Genomic DNA, 21249 nt, shown 5'->3' on the forward strand with positions numbered 1-21249 from the left:
ATAATGGATTGGATTTATATAGCGCTTTTCAAGGCACCCAAAGCGCTTTACAATACCATTATTCATTCACTCTCGCATTCACACACTGGTGGAGGCAAGCTACAGTTGTAGCCACAGCTGCCCTGGGACAGACTGACAGAAGCGAGGCTGCCATATCGCGCCATCGGCCCATCTGGCCAACATTAGTAGGCGGTAGGGTAAAGTGTCTTGCCCAAGGACACAACGACCAGGACAGAGAGCCCAGGGATCGAACCGGCGACCTTCTGGTTACAGATATGCTTCCCAACCCCCTGAGCCACGGTTGTATAGTATAGCTTAGCTTTGCTAGGAGTGCGTTGATCATTTGGAAATTGAGTGTAAAGCAGTGAGTTGTGTTTATAGTTCTGCAAAAAGAGTGCTGTGCAGTGGATTGTAGCTACAGGTTTGCAAAGTGTGTGTTACAAAATGGCAAACTGAGTGCAAAGCAGTGTTTGTGCTTTTAGTTTTGCAAACTCAGTGAGTGGTTTTGCTATAAGTATTAATAGTTTTAGAAATTGTGCTATAAGAATCACAGTTAGGGTTTAAGCATTCAGTAAAAACTGTAAATCTAAGGTTTGAATCATCATTGATATGTGCAGAGGACGTCAGGAGAGAACTACAACAGTGAGTGTCTATCTGTAACATATGGCGGATGCTCTACCATGGTTTGGGACTGCTTTTCAGCTTGGAGATCTTGTTAAAATTGATGGAATTATTGATATAGGAAAGTACCATCAAATTTTGATCCATCATGTAATACCTGTCTTGAAAGCATCTCATTGTTAATGGCTTCATTTTTCAGCGTTACAGTATTCCCAAACACATACCTAATGCAGTAAAAGCATACCTGGATATAAAAACATACAGAACACTATGAGTGATGGATGGGCCTCCTGAGAGCGCAGACCTCAGCATTATTGAAGCATCTCGACAGATAAAGGAGCAGAAACAAACTAAAACAACCAACTTAACACAAAAACAAACAAAAAACACCCAAAGAACAACTTTAAATGAAGTTCAAGAAGCAGGAGGAACTATATAATCTTATGACTGCTTGAAGATATCACAGGAAAGCTCTCCTAAGAGAGTTCAGACTGTCTTGAAGAATAATCAGAATCAGAATACTTTATTAATCCCGAAGGAAATTATAGGTTACAGGATGCAGCACTCTAATGGCGGATGCGCACTTACAAAGGAACCTAAATACTGAATATTGACTTTCAAGCTCATTAGAATGGTACAAACTCTGTTTTTGCCTTATATAATGCATTTCCATGTGAGTTTCCACACACCTTTCAATAAATTGCTGCACATATTTCCCATTTTCCTACAACATTATAAAGAAATGTGGGGTGGCTCAGTACTTTTACACAGTGTTGTATGTTTCAGCAAAAACTCTTCATTTCTGGAAACATGTACGTATCAAGTGAGAAAAGCAGACATCATTATCTAACATCAAGATTATCTAAGATTATTTAGCAAATTACAGAAGACAACTTCTGAACTCAAAATATGAGCCTCACTTCACCTGCGAGGTCAGGTGAAGTGGACGATGTATGATGTAATGCCGTGCATGCCCCTCCAACACATCCCTCCTTTTTTCGCGTGCGTGACGTTGATGTTTGGTCAATTGAACACATCCTTTGGATGACAGACGTAGTAAGAGAGAAAGGTACTGACACCAGTAGAAAGGTGGAGGTGGGGGGTGTTTGGCAGCGATGGTGAGAGGGTGCAGGAACTGTTTGGGTGCCAGGAAGGTGGCACTGTTTTTGGTCTCGCTGTTAAGGTGATAATCCAGGCCAGCCACGGGTGTGTGTGGACTAGGCAAGCTGTTGAAGCTGCAGCACGCACACAGATGCACTAAGACCCCGACACACACACACACACACACACACACACACACACACACACACACACACACACACACACACACACGTGGGTTACGCACAGTGACGTGTCGCCTGCGCCTCCGCTGCCGGTCCGTGGTGTGACGGGAAGAAAAGAGAGACAATTCGGGACAAAAAAGATACTGCGTTTGCAGTAGGGACAGTGTTATTACCGTGGGTCTCTTTGCAAAACCACTGCACGCTAGCATCACTGTGCAAACCTCTCTAAAATAAATAAATAAATAAATGAACAAATAAATAAGTAACTGTATTAAAAATATAAACGGTTCTTCCTCAAAGGAGCAGTGGGCGAATTGTTTCTCTGAAAATCTTGGCTGGATTTCTTCCTTTGCTTCGTCCTTTCTTTCTTTGTTTTTGATCATATGTATCCACCTCAGGCATCAGGCAGCACGGATGCAAGTGTTTCACTTCCTCACCAGATGGCGACATGACAATAAATTTAAATTCCCCCTAGTCAAAAAAAAAAAGATTACCTTCGGGGTATCCTGGCAGCTCGGTTGGCTGAGCACACGCCACTTAACCACAGTGCCCTTGGTTCAAGTCCAGCCACCACATGCTGCCTCCCTAATCTATTCTACTGTGTCCCTTTAGCGGGAGTCATCAAACAAAGCAGCAATCCACAGACGTCCCAGAAAATGTGATTCTTATTAAGCAGACTCTTGAAAGCACACAGCATTTGTCTGCGTGCTGATAAAGTTGGTAGCTATTAATTGCTGGAAAATGGGAGTGAAGCTTAACTGTGAGGGGTATAAAGAAGTAAAAAGCCCGTATTACATAATCATATGCTGTAATATCTTAATAGCTACCCACATTATCTGCTTTGGTTAATAAACAGTTCCCCCAGCCTCCAGTTGTTCATTAGTTTTAAATGGATAATGCACTCACTGTGCGTCCATCACCGCTGTTGTCACCGGTATTGTGCAGAAATTAAGCTCCCTGTATTTTTAGGTTTCTGCTGCTTGTCTTCATAGCCTTTAATGAATGTTATTTTGCTATTTTTATTTCCCAGAAATGTGTTCTTGTGCTGTACCATATTGAACATTTTGGCATAGATTACATACCAAGTAAATGCTGGGCCAATATTGTTGATACCGATACTTTTATCTGATAAAGGAAGCTTATGTAGAGTAGAGAGCAGTGCCTCAGTGTTTATGAGATTAATCATCATCAATTGAGAAATTCTTAACACATTTTAATAACCACTAAATCAGTGAGATTTTCAGTTTCCAAAATACTTAGTTAACACAATACACACCTTTCAGCTTTTCATTATTTAACACAAATCAGTGGCCATCATACTAAACGTGGAGGATAGAAAGAAAGTATCTATCCTGTCACACTAATATCGACCCAATACCAATACCAGTGTTGGTATCAATGCAATAAATATTTGCGTCATTCACCTGCCTACCTTTTTTAGTGCGCTGCTCCTTGGCACTTCATCAGAAAATTATGAACACGGCTCTGTGAAATATGTCATGGAAGTTAAGTATAGCAGTCAGTAAGCTCTACAAATCCCTTTGTAGCAGTTACCTGCTTTACAGACTTGCCTTTGAGCAGTACACACACTACAGCACTCCACAGCTGTGACCTTTACCGATTGCAAACACAAAAAAGGAATATATCCCTTAGATGGAAGTAAAAAACAAACAAAACAAAATTAAAAAGACTCTCGACGGAACATATAAAATCTGAAGTGAAAGTATCTTACATTGTGGGTCACTGAAATCAACAAAGACACACACAACAGCAATATAAACCAACCACACTGCACACAGGTAAGAACCTTGGCCAGTGCATTAAATCAGACTGGAGGCATACACTTCCTCTGAGAGTGGAGTATTGCTGTATTCCCAAAGGTTGTCACGCAGGCGGAGACTGCATGAGTGGAAGTAAAACAGACTGGTTTTATGGGGAACAGGCAGATTTTACTACTTCAGAGCAACTTATGAGATGCTGTGGCAGATTTATACAAACACGAGTAAATTATTATTACTATTTATGTAAAATCATTGAGATATTAAATACAAAAGAAAATTCTCAGATGGTAAAAATCTTATGTATACTGCTGCAAGGTCTTCTCGCTGATTGTTTCTGAGACTGTATTGCGTCTGAATTTTCTCAACTAATTAATTCATCTCATCCCTCTGCCCTCAGTCTGCCGATTTATATGGTATTAATATTGGTAATATTTTCTGTTGTCTTATGGTTATCCATAGCTTGTGCAGAATATTGGATGTACAGCACTGTGCAAAAATCTTGAGCCACCCCTCAGGAGCTGGATTTTCTTGTAATTTTTATTTGTGCTCTTGACCAACAGTTCTCCAGGCCTTTTAAAGATCTGTTAAAGTTTTACTTTGGACATTGGTGGCCTAAATCAAGAGATCAAGGTCACACATCTGAGTCACTCCTAGTCACCCAGGAGTGACTCAGATGTGTTTTATGGAAAAACATTTTGCCTTTTGCTCATTCTCTCTGAATTAAAGGCAGAGAATGGATAAAATACCAGCTTAGCATCTGGACTTTTTATAATCTTCCTTTAATTGCGCCTTTTCTGGCTCACACTTAGAAGCAAATGCTGTTGGTATTTCCTGTGACCCCAGTGTGCATGAGTGTGCCATTATTCTAAACTCTGACGTAACTGCTGTCAGAGCAGCTTTGCCAGCTTTCTCAGTACAAGGATGACGACTCCTGTGTGGACGGCACAATTGGGCCCTGCCAGACAGGGACTGGTTACAGTGCTTAGATGCACCAAACTCTGTTAAATTAGGAGTCTGATTGTATGGTATCATGTCTCCCTTGGATGTCTTAACTGCCTGTGATTAGAGTTTATGTGTTTGCTCCAGAGTCCAGTCACCCAGATGCTAAAATGTCCAAAATATTTTAAATGAAGCTGAGAAAATATTTTCATTTTGTTGTCAAGTCACTAAAGAGGTTACCTGCCTTTAGCCATATATATTTTTTAGCATGTTAAATCTGGAAACCAGTGGTTCTGTGGTAAATGACTCACAAAATCAGCTCTCATAGGGACGTCAATATGGCCTAATATCTTGCTCTGAACAGCCTGACAGAATGTGTTAGTCTGTCTGTCTGTTTGGAAAACCAACAGCACTGGTTGGCAGGTCCATCTCTCTGTCTGTTCTTGGAAAGATCACCATATTACACTGGTGGATATATGTGTAGGCTCGACTGCTTAGCGGGTCTGGTGTATTAACAGGTGGATCTGGCTGTCTTTCTGTCTACTTGGCACTTCCATCGTACTGGCTTCAGAAGCTTACGCTCTGTGGGTAAACTGTCATCTTGTCTGCAACTTTGTTTTTTCATATGTGCTTTGTGGAGTGTGATGGTTTGGCTTTCCATCAAGGGGATCTGGTTATTGTTTGTATGTGTGCGAGTGTGTGAATTGTTTTGTGTGCCAAAATACCAACTGTTCTGGTAACAAGCAAATTGATATATTAGAATAATATAAACTGAAGTGAGAGCCATCTGTTGGTTGGTCTGTCAGAGATTGGTAAAAAGAAATAATGCTTGATGAGAACAGTGGGCTGACAATTTGACCACAGCTTTAAAGTTCCTTGAGATGGGTTTAGTAACTTAAAAAAAAATTAGATGAAAAGCTAGTATAGGGAGGGAAAAGACAAAAGAGAACAGACTTCAAAGTAATGCAGGCAAAAGCTTTCCTTTGTTTGAGGTGCTAATGTGGTAATACTTGTGTGTCTGGGCAGGCTAAGTGTGCTTTTTCAGGAGGCAAATATGAAAGACTAATGCTTTTTCGGGCATTTCAGATTATACTTCTCTAACATTTTCCTGTAATACTTAAAGTAAGCAGAGTGTAGCACAGCACCAAATCTTTCTTTAGCCTTACGTACAGGGGAATGTTCTGTATATATATCAGAGCAAAATGCATCCTTCTATCTTCGGGGTTGTGTTTAATTCCAGGAGGCACAAATACATTTTTACTGTATCTTAAATCAGATTTTCTCTCACTTCAGCAAAAAAGCTGCCTAATACCTCTGCTATCTACAGTCCCTCTGGTAGCTCCAGCGTGATTGGAAACTTTGAAAAAAGACAGACAGCATAGCAGTTCTATTCCAAAACACGACAGCTATGAATGGAAAAGTGCCACCAAACTGCTCCGATGGATGTCTTTCATGAAAGAAGACTAACTCAGCAGCACAAGGGATGCTTCCAGCCTGCCTGTTGCAGATATGCACTACATTTCCACTGAGAATTTAAGCAAGTGAAATTTTGGATTTTAAAGGCTTTTTTATGCCATCAAGAAAATGTTAAAAAAAATACACTGATGTGCAGACTGAGCTGCAGCAGCTTCATTATCAGACCCACTAATCCCTTTCCTGTCACTGACCATATGGGACTGAAGCAGTAGACTGTTGTAAGAAACACTGTCAATATGGCTTCTCTTTACTGTATATTAATCATGCGAATTGGTTGGTTAAGTAACTTGAATAAAGTGCCAGATGATTTTATGCAGATAATGGTTGCCTTACGTTTCCTGTTAGGTCACCATGAGGTTGCCAGGTTTTGTAGTGAAATATCTCTAGTAAATGTGGCACTGATATCCACATTAATAATATAATGTGATTGTGTGTTTAAATATTATTACAAGGGTGATGACTCCTGTGTGGACAACAGATTGTTTTATACACACTGGAGGATTTCATGACAAAACTTGTCCGCTGCACATCTTCCATGAGATCCACCTGAATTTCACTTTTAAGGTTTTGGGTAATTGCCATTAGACGATAATAGACAGACACCTTCATGTTTCCCTGTGGATAATATGTTTGCTAATATGCACAGGGTCACATTTGATTTAGTTTTTTGGTTTAGGACAGAGGTATCAAACATAAATCCAGGGGGCCAGAATTAGCCTGGCAAAGACTCCAATCGGGACCACTGGATGTGAAATGTGAAGGAGTGCATAGATTTCTAAACTTTTTATAGCTTTTCCCATCGATAAATACTACAGCAAAGTAATTATGTAACAGATAAACAATTAAATGACAGAAAGTTCCTGTTTTTCACTATCTAATATATATATATATATATATATATATATATATATATATATATATATATATATATATAAAAACAAAACACCCAGCATGCCCCTGCGGGCGGTTTTATCCTTCAAGCTTGGGTCCTCTACCAGAGGCCTGGGAGCTTGAGGGTCCTGCGCAGTATCTTAGCTGTTCCCAGGATTGCGCTCTTCTGGACAGAGATCTCCGGTGTTATTCCCGGGATCTGCTGGAGCCACTCGCCTAGCTTGGGAGTCACTGCACCTAGTGCTCCGATTACCACGGGGACCACCGTTACCTTCACCCTCCACATCCTCTCGAGCTCTTCTCTGAGCCCTTGGTATTTCTCCAGCTTCTCGTGTTCCTTCTTCCTGATATTGCTGTCATTCGGAACCGCTACATCGATCACTACGGCCGTCTTCTTCTGTTTGTCTACCACCACTATGTCCGGTTGGTTAGCCACCACCATTTTGTCCGTCTGTATCTGGACAAATATTTATGTATATATATATATATATATATATATATATATATATATATATATATATATATATATATATATATGCGCGAGAGGAACTGACCTGAAAAATAGGATCATGGCCAAGCTTGAAACCTGGATCCCCCGTAGCCGGTTACCAAGATTACGTGAAGTACCCTCAGAAGGTCTGCTAGATGATGTTAATGCAGCACTACGGACGATACCTACAACCACGATTACCGACGCTAACAAGCTGATCTACAATACAGCAACAGCGATCAGTGAGATACTTGGCTACAAGTTGAACAGCCACAAGGGCAGTACCCTCCATGGAGAAGGAGGCTAGAGGGCAAGATCAAAGTAGCACGGAGGGAGGTTAGCCAACTAACGGAGTTGCAGAAAGGTGCGGCAAAGAAGGTGCATAAGAAATACAGCAAACTGTCCATACCTGAGGCCTTGGAAACTGCCAAGCAAAGACTCACAGCCTTGGCCATCCGCTTGAGGAGGTACACCAGAGAGATAGAAGGCAGGAGAATAAACCAGCTGTTCTCCACAGAACCAGCAAAGGTGTACTCTCAGTGGCAAGGGAACAATAAGAGATAAGCATCACCAAGGCTGGAGACGGAGCAATACTGGAAGAGCATATGGGAGAAGGACACAACCCATAACGGCAATGCTCAGTGGCTAGTGGATCTGAGGGCAGACCATAGCGACCTCCCTGAACAGGGTCCAGTAACCATCACAGTGGCAGATATCCAAGAAAGGGTCTCCAGTATGAAGAGTTGGACAGCACCAGGGCCCGACATGGTTCACGCCTACTGGCTAAAGAAGCTGACTGCACTCCACGAGCGTCTGGCAGCACAAATGAACCAGCTGCTAGTTAACGAGAGACACCCGGAATGGCTAACCGAAGGTCGAACGGTCCTGATCCCCAAGGACCCCAAGAAGGGACCGGTCCCATCCAACTACCGACCAATAACCTGCCTCAGTACTACATGGAAGCTCCTGTCAGGCATCATATCGGCTAAGATGAACAAGCACATGGGTCAATACATGAGTGGGGCACAGAAAGGGATTGGCAAGAATACCAGAGGTGCAAAACACCAGCTACTGGTAGACAGAACAGTCAGCCGAGACTGCAAGACCAGACTGACCAACCTGTGTACTGCCTGGATTGATTACAAGAAGGCCTATGACTCAATGCCCCATAGCTGGATACTGGAATGCCTAGAATTGTACAAGATCAATGGGACCCTAAGAGCCTTCATCGGGAACTCAATGGGGATGTGGCGTACAACACTAGAGGCCAACTCCAAGCCCATAGCACAAGTCACCATCAAGTGCGGGATCTACCAAGGAGATGCTCTGTCCCCACTGCTGTTCTGCATAGGCCTGAACCCCCTCAGTGAGATCATTAACAAGACTGGCTACGGATACCGACTACGGAACGGAGCAGTTGTCAGCCACCTCCTGTACATGGATGACATCAAGCTGTATGCCAAGAGTGAACGAGACATCGATTCACTGATCCACACTACCAGGCTATACAGCAATGACATTGGAATGTCGTTCGGACTGGAGAAGTGTAGTCGGATGGTAACAAAGAGAGGGAAGGTAGTCAGAACTGAGGGGATTGAACTACCAGAAGGCAACATTGCAGACATAGAGGACAGTTACAAGTACCTGGGGATCCCGCAGGCAAATGGGAACCATGAAGAGGCCGCTAGAAAAGCTGCAACCACCAAGTACCTGCAGAGGGTCAGGCAAGTCCTGAGGAGTCAGCTGAACGGTAAGAACAAGATCCGGGCCATCAACACCTACGCCCTGCCCGTGATCAGGTACCCTGCTGGGGTAATAGGCTGGCCAAAGGAGGAGATAGAAGCCACTGACATCAAAACAAGAAAGATCCTTACCATACATGGAGGGTTTCACCCCAAGTCCAACACCCTGAGGCTGTACACTAAGCGGAAGGAAGGGGGCCGGGGACTGGTGAGTGTCAGCACCACAGTCCAGGATGAGACAACGAACATCCAAGAATACATTGGGAAGATGGCCCCAACTGACCGAGTGCTCAGTGAATACCTCAGGCAGCAGAAACCCAAGAAAGAGGAGGGAGACGAGGAACCATCATGGAAGGACAGGGCCCTGCACAGTATGTACCACCGGCAGATAGAGGAGGTGGCTGATATCCAGAAATCCTACCAGTGGCTGGACAAAGCTGGACTGAAAGACAGCACAGAGGCACTAATCATGGCAGCACAAGAACAAACTCTGAGTACAAGATCCATAGAGGCTGGGGTCTATCACACCAGGCAAGACCCCAGGTGCAGGCTGTGTAAAGATGCCCCAGAGACAATCCAGCACATAACAGCAGGGTGCAAGATGCTAGCAGGCAAGGCATACATGGAACGCCATAACCAAGTGGCCGGCATAGTGTACAGGAACATCTGTGCGGAGTATAACCTGGAAGTCCCGAGGTCAAAATGGGAGATGCCCCCAAGGGTGGTGGAGAATGACCGAGCTAAGATCCTGTGGGACTTCCAGATACAGACGGACAAAATGGTGGTGGCTAACCAACCGGACATAGTGGTGGTAGACAAACAGAAGAAGACGGCCGTAGTGATCGATGTAGCGGTTCTGAATGACAGCAATATCAGAAAGAAGGAACACGAGAAGCTGGAGAAATACCAAGGGCTCAGAGAAGAGCTCGAGAGGATGTGGAGGGTGAAGGTAACGGTGGTCCCCGTGGTAATCGGAGCACTAGGTGCGGTGACTCCCAAGCTAGGCGAGTGGCTCCAGCAGATCCCGGGAACAACATCGGAGATCTCTGTCCAGAAGAGCGCAGTCCTGGGAACAGCTAAGATACTACGCAGGACCCTCAAGCTCCCAGGCCTCTGGTAGAGGACCCGAGCTTGAAGGATAAACCGCCCGCAGGGGCGTGCTGGGTGTTTTTATATATATGTATATGTATATATATAGGTTGTTGGTGTCATGGAATACACATTTATCCTAACAACCAGTGGTGCCTGGGGCTGACCAACTGGTCCCAGTCTGCCTGAGGCTTTAAACCTCTAAACCTGCATGGCATCATATGAACATGATCACTTGTAACATCTTAGCAGCAGGATAATGTTGGTCTTGAAGGACTGCTTCACAGAAGTGTTAGCCTGGCTCTACCAGCACTATTACAGCTACTACTAAAATGATATTGTATTTAATAATACAGGAATGTTCAACACTGGTTATTCTTATCTTTATTATTTGTCTTGCAGTCCAGATATGATGTTTCATCTCAGCAAGCTACAGGCCACTCCACTGTCTACCACGCAAGCCGCTTTCGACTGCTGGAGGAGAGAAACCGAGCTCTAAAGCTTGAAGTAACCACACTTCGCCAGGAGAAACAGCAGTATAAGAAAGTGGTATGCTTGCTACTTTATGAACCCCCAGTTATGTCATTTTCCACAGACATAATTTTTGACACATAATTTCTACATTTGTCTGTCTCTTCTGACAGCGAACGCAGTCATATTTCAAATGATATATATTCTTTTGGCTTGGATATACCAGATGAAATATTACTAAAGGAGCACAGTAGGCTAGCATAATTCAGTGCAAAACAGATAGGCGGGTGGTTGGGTGTGTTGTAGATGCGAGTGCCAGTTTGCACTCTGCCTTCATGCATGTATTTGTGTAGTGAAGTCAAGTTAGTGAAGTTGTCTTTTGGAGGCCTCCACCAGGTGGTCCCAGATGGCAAGGTGTTTGAGCTGTTGTCTTGGCAACATGCCCATTAGCAGGAGCGCTGACACACTGACAGAGGGGAACTGACAGAGCGTAGTGGCTGCTGCTGCTATGAGCGGCAATCGTTTGAAATCAGTTCGAGAGTGAAATCTGCAAGCTCCGTTCCTCCTTTGCAGCCTTTTAATTTGTTTTATTTGAATGTGTTTTTCAAGTTAAAATAATAACATCAATTACATAATTTCATATTTGAAAATTTGCCACAACCTGCTGTTAAAGGTTGTGGCCACGATCGAATTGAGACATCTTCTGACAGTTCCTTCCAGACAAAAATTATTAAAGCTAGATACTGTACAAATGACAAAATAACCAAACTTTCTGTCTCCCATCAGTCTTTCTTCCACTGAGAAGTAACGTTATATGTAAAACTTTCTGATAAACTGCTCTCTCTATGTAAACAGAAAACCGTCAAAGCAAAACTTGTCTTTTATTTTTTTTCCCTCCCTAACATTCAAAGTAACCACAACATAAAGCAGTAATGTTGTGTAATTTTGTGTGTGCGTGCTATTTTTAAATACGGGAGATACTGTTAGGAGGCAATCCAGCTGGGTGCCTGACAATCTTTTTGGTGTTGCTGCTGATAGCTTCACTCACACAGTCAGCACTGCACCATGGTCATTCATGCAAAGACAGACTCAGCTATGGATCAAAGAGAAGCTCAGTAATGAGAAAGGGTTCATTTTAGACATTTCCTTAAGCAGATGCACTGTGGCCTTTGTCGGGGCATTAAACGAAACCAAAAAGAGCCTATTTTTGGATAGCCCTTCCATCACTTGTCTTGTTGAGAATGCTGAAAACAGTATGAACAAAGGACTTAATCTGTAACATAATAAAATATAGAGAAACATAACTTAGTATTTGTCCTAATTTGCAGAATGTTTGATTTGCCGGCAACAGAATGCTTACACAAACAAACCCGGGATGGTGAGTGAAGCAATGTTACTTGACAAATAGCAAATCAATAACAGAATAATGTGTACAATGTGCAAAAAAAGGTAAACACATATGGGACAAATGGAAAGCATTTCAACTGCTCTTCCACTTTGTCACAGTCAAAAGATGCCTAATAACAAATTCCAATAAAACACACTTTGATGTAAGATGAGAAGAAATATGGTAGTACACCAGAACTGTTTCCTGGATTTTGAGGTCTGGCATCACACAGTTGCTGGAAATTTCTCAGCTGTGCATTCATGGCAAGAATCTACTCTTCCAACACATCCCAAAGGTGCTCTATTGTACTGAGATCTAAAGACTTTGGAGGTCATTGAGTACAGTGAACTCACTGTAATGTTCAACCAACCAGTTTGAGATCATGTAAGCTTTGTGACATGGTGTGTTATCCCACTGGTAGTAGCCAAGATTGGTATACTGTGGTCACAATGGGATGGGCCATTGATACAAGGCAGGATGGATCCATGCTTTCATGTTATTTACCCTATATTTTTACCCTACCATTGAAATGCTGCAGCAGCAATGACCAAGGAGGGGCACCTGGTGTGGTATTCTGCTGCTGAAGCCCTTCTGCTTGTAGGTTTGGTTTAGAGATTTGTTCTGCATACCTTGGTTATAATGAGTGGTTATTTGAATTATTGTTTCCTTCCTGTCAGCTGGAAGCAGTCTGGCTTCTCTCCTAGCATCAACAAGGCATGTTCACCTGGAGAACTGGCTCACACTGGATACATTCTCTTTTTCAGACCATTTTCTGTAAACCCAACAGTTGCTTGTTTTTCAGAAATCTCAGTAGATCAGGAGTTTCTTACTTAAATTCTTTCTTCCCCATTCTGATGCTGGGTTTGAACTTGAATAGGTCATCTCGACGATGTCTGCATACCTAAATGCATAAAGTATATAATCACATATTCCCAAGGTAACAATAGCATACAATTTACTTCGGATTATAATAAACTGAGAAAATATTTACATTTTTTTTAACATTTTAAATTATTTTTATTTGGGCCAGCATGGCTTCATGGGTCTTTTTGGTGTGGAGTCAGTCTGTTACTACATGAAGACTCAGGACTAATAGGGAGAGCTTAAATGCTCATGTTGGGTCAGTATTAACTGGATGAGAAAAAGGAAACAGTTTGCTAACATGTTTGCCCCATGTCAATTTAAAAAGGTGCTAATATATTATAGGGAGGTGTGAGACCAGGGTACCAGGAAGTTATATAAGCTACTATTTCAAAGTTTTTAATTGAATCTTTGCTGTGATGCTGAAACTTAATTTCATTGCCTGCTTATTAGTTATATTCCCATGTGTCTGCTTTTTCTTGAATTTAATTGGTTATTTTGCTTCCTAAATGGCAAGAGGAAACACTGCGAAGATGGAAGAAGGAAGAAAAAAAAGGGCTTTTGACCTGTTGCCTGGAAACAATCTGTGATGGACAGTTGGAGAAAGGTTCCCTCGGTGAGGAATGACCTTCTGTCTGTTGTGTGGCTGCTGCTAAAAGGCCACAGCTGTCTCCCTGGACACCATCCCTATGGCAACAATTGTGTACTGCTAGCAGCTGGCCAACTAAGATGAGAGGCCTCACAATGATATGAGTTGTGCCGGTGCAAAGAGGAGCAACGGCTAATCAATAATCCTAAATGGCTGTGTTGCTTTACCTGACCCCACAATCTGTATCTTAAGTTCTTCCAATCAATGACACACGAATAAAACGAGGTTAACAATAGAACAGTATGCTGAAATTAACTTCACAACTCAGCAGGAATAACACTATCACCACCCACTTTCTCACACTGTTTTGACTCACAAGGTTGTTGTATCAGCTGACATTTAACAAGATGTGTTTTACTCTTTCTCTCCAACTCAGTTCATCCCAGGTGTGTTCTCTAAGATATTCCTGTGTAACTACTATTTTCTGTGGCGTCGTTCACAGTGTCTTGAAAAAGATCTGATAATGGAGAGAGAACAGCTCAGTGCAACGTAGACGCAAGCACAAACACACATACACACACCTTCTCAGTGTCCACACCCAGGCAGAGAGGTTGACTGACGCCACAGGCCTGGCCTGTGCAGCTTCATGTTTGTGCTAATCTAAGCAGATATGATGTAAATCAGGGCGGGCCGTGCCTGGCCACGATCGAATTGAGACATCTTCTGACAGTTCCTTCCAGACAAAATTTCAGATGAGTTGCTTTCTAGCTCATGACCTAATAATTTTTAAATGATAAAACCAGTGTCAGTTGATGTCAATGTCATGTCATTTCCCTATGGTGCCAAGAATACAACATAATTACAACATATACAAGAACAGATTCAAATATCCAGATACGAGCGAACACATTTGACCTTTGGTTCCAACCAAATGGCACTCTGTCTCTTATATAATATATACCTGCTATAAGCTATGGCTTTGAAAGTGTGACACTGACTAAAACACAGGAGGTGGAGCTGGAGGTGGCAGGGTTGAAGATGCAGGAGTGATCAGAAGGGACAGGATTAGAAATGAGGACATCAGAAGGACAGCTCAGGCTGAGCAGTTTGGAGACAAAGTTTGAGAGGCAAGGCTGAGTTGGTTTGTGATTTCATCCATTAGTGACACAGGAAACTAAATTCTGCTGCATTAGAAGGAAAAAATCACCTTAACTGGATTAAATAATTTTAGGGGTTAACATTGGCATACCCACATTCACACATGCACATCATAGAAGGTTTATGTCAGTATAACTATTACAACAATATAAGTAGTGCAGTTAAAGTCCAAATCTTTGAAACTACATCGCACTTGGAACGCTCATAAAACTGAAAAAACAAAGCAACATTAGTTTATATGATAAAACTCGTGACTTCAGACTTCTACATAATGCGACTTCCTTTTGCAGCTGCAGGAGTCATTCCCTGTTGGCCTTTAGAAAGAAAGCACGTTTTAGGCACTTTCATGTTGGCTTCATTTTTCAGACCTGGAATCCAGACCCATCTTTTATATACAGTCTGTGCATCTCAGCAGGCAACGTGTCAGCCCACGAATGTGGAGTAATGATCCTGTGAAACATTCACTCTCTGCAGCCTAAAAACACCGCTGTGAAATATGTTTGGTATACTTGATTATGAATAAGCCATTGGTCATTGTGACAGGGTTGATACAATTGATTTTCAGCCGTGATAGCTGTAATGATTACAGTGTTTCTCACAAAATATTAGTTATTGTATTATTTCTTTCTTTTTCTGCCACATTTTTGGCTACAAGTTATTAAGAACTCGGGAAGTTGTGTAATAAGTTGTAAATTGGAAGATGTCAAACTATATCAGTTCTTTTATTTATTGTAGTTCATTAACAATGCAAATAGATAAATTCTCACTTGTTTGTAAATGATTAAACTCTTGCTAAAACCTCCGCAAGGTTTATAAGAATCTGTGAGTTGATCACAACGCACACAGCATTATTGCCTCTGGCTAAAGTTGGAAAAGTTGCCAGCATCAATAAGGGGGGGGGGGGGGGCAAAATGTGCTGGGTGACTGGTCAGGTCAAACCCCTAGTGTGTGTAGCTGCCCTGAGCAGGGGCTCCCTCATTGTTCCAGATTGATCTGGACATAGTTTAGGAGATATTTACAGACAGTGATGTTACAAGATAGGAATATTGGAAACATTGGGATGTCTGGTTGTTCTTGATTGCATCATTGTTCAGGTGCTTTTGTGTCTTTGGCCAGCTTTTCTCATATGTAGCCACTGTGATGCCAGTCATTGGTTAGTGCCCATCTTGAAGCTTTTCAGATCTGCTTCCTTGGTGCTCTGAAGGGGCAAAGGGTGGGTGATCTGAGAAACAAAGGGACACTACACAGCATGCTCATAAAGCAGCTACTCAAAGCATAGCCTACTTTATAGCCCTCTTGGATTTTTAATGCGGCTGAAACTTTGCAACCAGTACACCAGTAAGAGTTGAAACTAGAGACTAAAATCATAAACCCACCAGGAAAGCGTACACCAAGGACAACATTCAAGTGAGAAGTGGAGTAGTTTTCTCATAGACTTTATGCAATCATAGGTATTTTGCAACCGTAAAGTTGTCCCCCACTGGCAATTAGAAAGGAATTACACATTGGTATCACTTCTCCAGAAGATTTTTATATACATATAACCTGTGACCATAAGAGTGCAGAGCACCACTTAAAGACACAGTGAGACATAAATCCTACTAGAATACTGTAAAAACAAACAATAAAACTCCTGTAATATAATGTATAAATATTATACACAGGCTCCTGCACAGCCATAACTACAAAACCTGCCAGCTAACGCTACGCCTCATTTATTAATGCCATAAACGTTTATTAGATGTGTATCTTAGCAGAAAAGGCGAAATGAGAAAAAGCAGCATCAGTCAAGACCTTGTTAAATTAGTGCCACGACTTAAGACATGAAATTGGGAGAAGCAGAGATGAGGGCGGGTCTATTTGGTTGTTCATATTCCAATTGCCAGTGACACCTTTCCTCCGTGGACTCCTGATGTAACCGAAGGCTGTAGCGGTGTTGATTTTTATTCAACAGAGTGGAATTGTGCAGCTCGCCGCAAACACATGCAGGTCCAGGGAGAACGGGGGGAGAGAACGCAGGAGAGAAAAGGAGAAAATGATGGAGGAAGGTTGTTAAGAAGGAGGGTCTTTGGGGGTGGGGTGAGAGAGTGAGAGGAACGGGAGGCTAGGAAAGAGAGTGTGTGGAGAGGGGGCGGAGGAAAGAGAGTAAAAGAGAGAGAGAGAGGCCCCAGAGCTGCTACTGATGCTGCCGCTGCTGCAGCCGTTTGACAATTCCCCACCCATACAGAGCGCGGAAGAAGGGAGGAGATCAGAGCAAGGATGAAGAAGGAGTAAGCGACACCTCAGTAAAGATGCTCCTGTGCTAAGCCGGCGCGAACGGTAAATACAAAGCCTTTATCACCACTCTGCTTCCTCTTCAGTGCTGCTGTTTGTCTCCGCATCACCGGCTCGAGTGTTTTTGTGTCTGATTTGGCTCTGCTGAGTCCTATATATAGTGCTCAGGGTTAGCTTAGCCAAGCAGCTGGGGAAAACCTGTCTGTGCAGTGGCTGCAGGAGGAGACAGATGTGCACAGGGAGACGGAGAGGAGGGGAGGATTTGTACATTTTGTCTCTTTTGGGATGTAATGAGAAGAAAGCAACAACCAGCTTCCCGGTTTCCTGGCTGAGGCAGAGCCACCTGTTTGGAGATGTGTGGGTGTGTATGGAGGGGTGAGGGGTGGGGTTACAGTGTATGGTCTAATTGTGTGCTTAGTGCATGATAAGGATATTGTGTGCATGTGTGTTTGCATGGATTTCTGAAGGAGTGCTGCTGCCTTGTGACTGCTGTCAAATGTTAAATAATGAATAAATCCTCCTCTCATTGTGTGCTTATGTAAGAAATGTGTGTAAAACAAGATGTATAGACACTTGGAAATGCGGGAAGCCAGATAAACAGAAATAGGTGGTGCTACAAATTTGATTTTCGGTGTGTGTGTGTGTATGTGTGTGTCTGTGCTTTGGCGTTGTCAGTTCCGGTAACCTGAGCTTTTCCTGGTTGCTGCCTGCTGAGAGGTTGCCAGGTGTTGGTGAAGAATATTAACCCACTCATGACTGACTCACGTTTGCGCTCTGCTGGTTGTTTATTCACATGAGCAAAAGTCTCTCACTAAAGGTCTTGGTGTGTCTGTGAGTGCTTGGCAAAGTGATCTACTATATACACTATAGTGGCTAAATGGTCTGCAGTCTAATAAAATAATCTTGCAATAAATTCCGCCTTCGTAGAGGCTATAAATGTTTGAGAGAGGTGTTATTTCGTCTGGCTTTCTGGAAGGTTGTAGATTAAGGGGTTATTGAACTACACCACTACTGAGTGGCGTTTCTTTTATTTTGGCCACTGGTTTATGGCAGTGAGGGTAGACTTTAAGTGAGGGTAGTATTTAAATTTATTCACCTCATAATACGTGAAGCACTTCTCTTTTATGCATGAAATCTTCAAAAATAAGTGGCATGTTTAGTGAGCACTGGTGTGACTGCTCTGCCATGTAGGTTGTAAGGGTTAGGGTTATTCCCATTCATTAGGCATTCATCTGCCTAATGAATGGGAACGGTTATGCAAAAGTTATGGTAAAAGTTAAATATGATGACAATATGACTGGAAATAAAAACTTAATGGAAAGCGCAATGCTTCTTTTAATCGCCTTGGAATTGTTTCACGATACGAAAACTTGACAGTTGTGTTAAATTCACAGAGCAGAGATTTGAGCCATGAGACAGCTCTCAGACATGAGAGCTATCACTACACTACCAGCTACTTAGCAAATATTGAAATACCTCTTCAGGAAATGTGTTCGAACCTGTATGTGCATATTAAGAACAAGTGAGTGTGTTATATACCTTCGTCTTGCATATGTTTGAATATATGGTTGTGTGGGTGGGTGAGACACCAGTGGACGAATAGTGTACTGTTAGCTTTACAGTTTTACTTTACTGCATTTTGTTTTATACATTTGGCATCACTTTTGTTCTCTGTGTACAGTAATTTTGCCTTTTCTGTTCCCTGTGAGGATACGAATGCCTTGCTTTTTTGCTTTTTGCACTATTCCTCCCTGTTTTCTTCTCCTTCTCCTTCTTCATCTTCATGCGGCAGGCTGGTCGGCGTTGCCAACCGACGTTCAGTTGGATGCCAGAGGGCAAGAAGGAGAGAGATAGAGGAAAGAAGGCAGGGGAAATGAAACATGTGTTTTCAGTCTTACAACTGATTTTCTCTCCTGCTCTTCTCTCGAGATAATCAGGGAGTCTGGCAGCCAAAAGACAGCCTCCTTGACTAATCAAAATGTTCCTCCAGACATACAGGCTCTGCAATAATCCCTATAGTCACAGCCTTGGAGGGGTGTGGCAGCACATATCAATTTTTATGCATCTACTAAGAGAGTAAAACAGCGTATGCCAGCAGACGTGACATACAATCAAATTTATTCTAGACTACATGTCTTTAAATACATACTTGTGCACAATTTCACTTTATTATAAATGAAGAGCCTGGATTACTGGAAATCCACATGATATTCTGTCTGTCTTCAGTGTGTTTTTTGTCATGCATATTTCATATCTTACAGCTGTGTATCTTAATGTGCATCCTCAGTATGGAAGGCTTTTGTTTGCAGTGCTTGTGTGCAGACTCTCAGGGCATAAGATATGTTGCATGTGATAGTTCATTGCTACTTTTTTCATCTTGACACGCCATACCTGAAAGAGAGCAGTTTCTATAGCAACCGCATAAACCGTCACCACACTCCTATCCATGTTGTGTGTGTTCATGCAACATGTGTACCTGCACATGCCCCGAATGCGAGTGAGCGCTGTATTGATTGGTAGCGTATGTGTTGTCACCCAGCCAGCGGGTGGTGGTGGTGGTGGTGGTGGGAGGATGACGGAGATAAAAACAATAAAGGAGCGTTTGTGGGCAGCATTTCAAGATACATAGAAGTTATGATAAAGGAAAGACACAGAGTACTGCAGAGGCAGGAGGGTGGGGCAGTGGAGGAAAGTGAGGGGAGAAAGAGCTAATATCACAGTGGAAAATGGATGTCTCTGAAGTCTAAATACAGACAGTCAAATAAACAAAATAATGAGTAGTGCTTGATTTATGTTGTCATGCATGGTGCGTATTTGCTTCTTTTTTTAAAAGTTATATCCCATCTCATGGAATAAGTAGGTGCAGATTTGCACTTGAGCAGCGATTCGCTTTAGCTGCTTTCTAACTAACTCACTGAGCGTCAGTGTGTGCACTCTGTTTACATCATCAGGTAGTAAAACAAATGTGTTTTTAGTTGTTTTTCCAGGTAGTCAAGATTTACTGCTGGACCTGTTGAAATCTATATCACTGTAACTGAGAATCACTTAAGGACACGTGTAGATGTCCGCTGGATAATATTTCTAAAAGCTTCTGGGACTCTGAGCCAAGTTATACAATGCTGTTCATATTTTTAGCATATTTGTAGGAAAGGGTTGCAGCTTGAGGTTCTCTTTCAAAAAAATTTGGTTCTGTATTGGTACATAATCCCAGCGTGACACTGTCAGGCTAGGTGAGCCCTTTGGCAAAGGAACATGCCGATAAAAGCCTGTTAATTCCACATCACTAACAGTCCCCCCACTGTCCCCTCTAAGTTTTTTCCCCCACCTTTCTCGCTGTGTTCAGGCTGCTTTCTCTTTTGATTATACGCCTCTCTCCCAGTCTGTCGTCTCTCTTCCTCTTAATACCGACTTGATTATGCTTAAGCTGTACCAACTGCTCCTATTGAATTCCAAAGCCTTTCAATCAATCAATCAGTCAATCAATTAGTTGTGTAACATGATGAGTAGTATTAGGCAGACTGCCCAATTTCCTTAACTTCCTTAGTGAGTTACAGCTGTTAAATGTCGTTACTATTGGGTGCCAGTATATGTCAGTAGGTGAGCAGGCAATCACATCCCGCATGAGCAGTGGCCCGGGTTTGAGTCTGACCCACGGCCCTCTGTGGCATATCTCTCTCCATGCTTCCCTGTCCCGCTTGGCTTTCACTGTCCAATAAAGGCTAAGTTCTATTACCTAAACAATACCTATTTAGGTAAGGTTAGCTTTGATTAACAAAAAAATCAGATACTGATTGCAGTTTTTAACTAAATTTCACCTTCCTTCTAATATAAGTATGTAATATTTTAACACCCTCAAAAGTTCTTTTTTACACTCCAAATATCTCCTGTCTTGCTCCTCTATCACTGCTGCATTTTTTGTCTCTCAGCCATTCTTCTTCTCCCTTTCATTTAGTCCCTAGTGTCGTGTGTCTGGGAAGGCTTGAATGATTAAACATAGGACAGAAACCTTCAGTGAACTGAACATCAAGGGCACCTGGAAGGAGGAAGGAGGGATAGAGGAGTACACAATGTCAGACAGGCGCTCCTGTTTGGACATAGATGACATGACAGGACCTGTGCTTCTGTAAGTGTCACCTATTGCTCTGTGACACTGAGTCCTGCTCAGTAGAGACTTAAGACGCGGTCACATCTACCACA

The 21249-nt window shown here is 42.5% G+C and overlaps 1 protein-coding gene across 8 annotated transcripts in view; it reads left to right on the forward strand.

The window, feature by feature from the left end:
* rimbp2a (RIMS binding protein 2a) overlaps positions 1 to 21249 on the forward strand; it is a 71945-nt gene that overhangs the window by 4477 nt on the left and 46219 nt on the right. For 7 of the 8 annotated variants that reach the window (XM_086300477.1, XM_086300473.1, XM_086300480.1 and 4 more), the window contains exon 3: positions 10715 to 10861. In XM_086300477.1, the coding sequence (XP_086156603.1) occupies positions 10715 to 10861 (147 nt within the window). Of the gene's footprint in view, positions 1 to 10714; positions 10862 to 16936; positions 17098 to 21249 lie in introns of those variants that run through there. The other variant, XM_086300481.1, reaches the window with a different exon arrangement.

The sequence above is a fragment of the Aulonocara sp. 'chitande type north' Nkhata Bay genome, linkage group LG7 (assembly GCF_057382095.1).
Source record: "Aulonocara sp. 'chitande type north' Nkhata Bay isolate Kocher_YH1m ecotype deep benthic linkage group LG7, A_spYH_male_GT1.1, whole genome shotgun sequence".
NCBI classification, from domain to species: domain Eukaryota; kingdom Metazoa; phylum Chordata; class Actinopteri; order Cichliformes; family Cichlidae; genus Aulonocara; species Aulonocara sp. 'chitande type north' Nkhata Bay.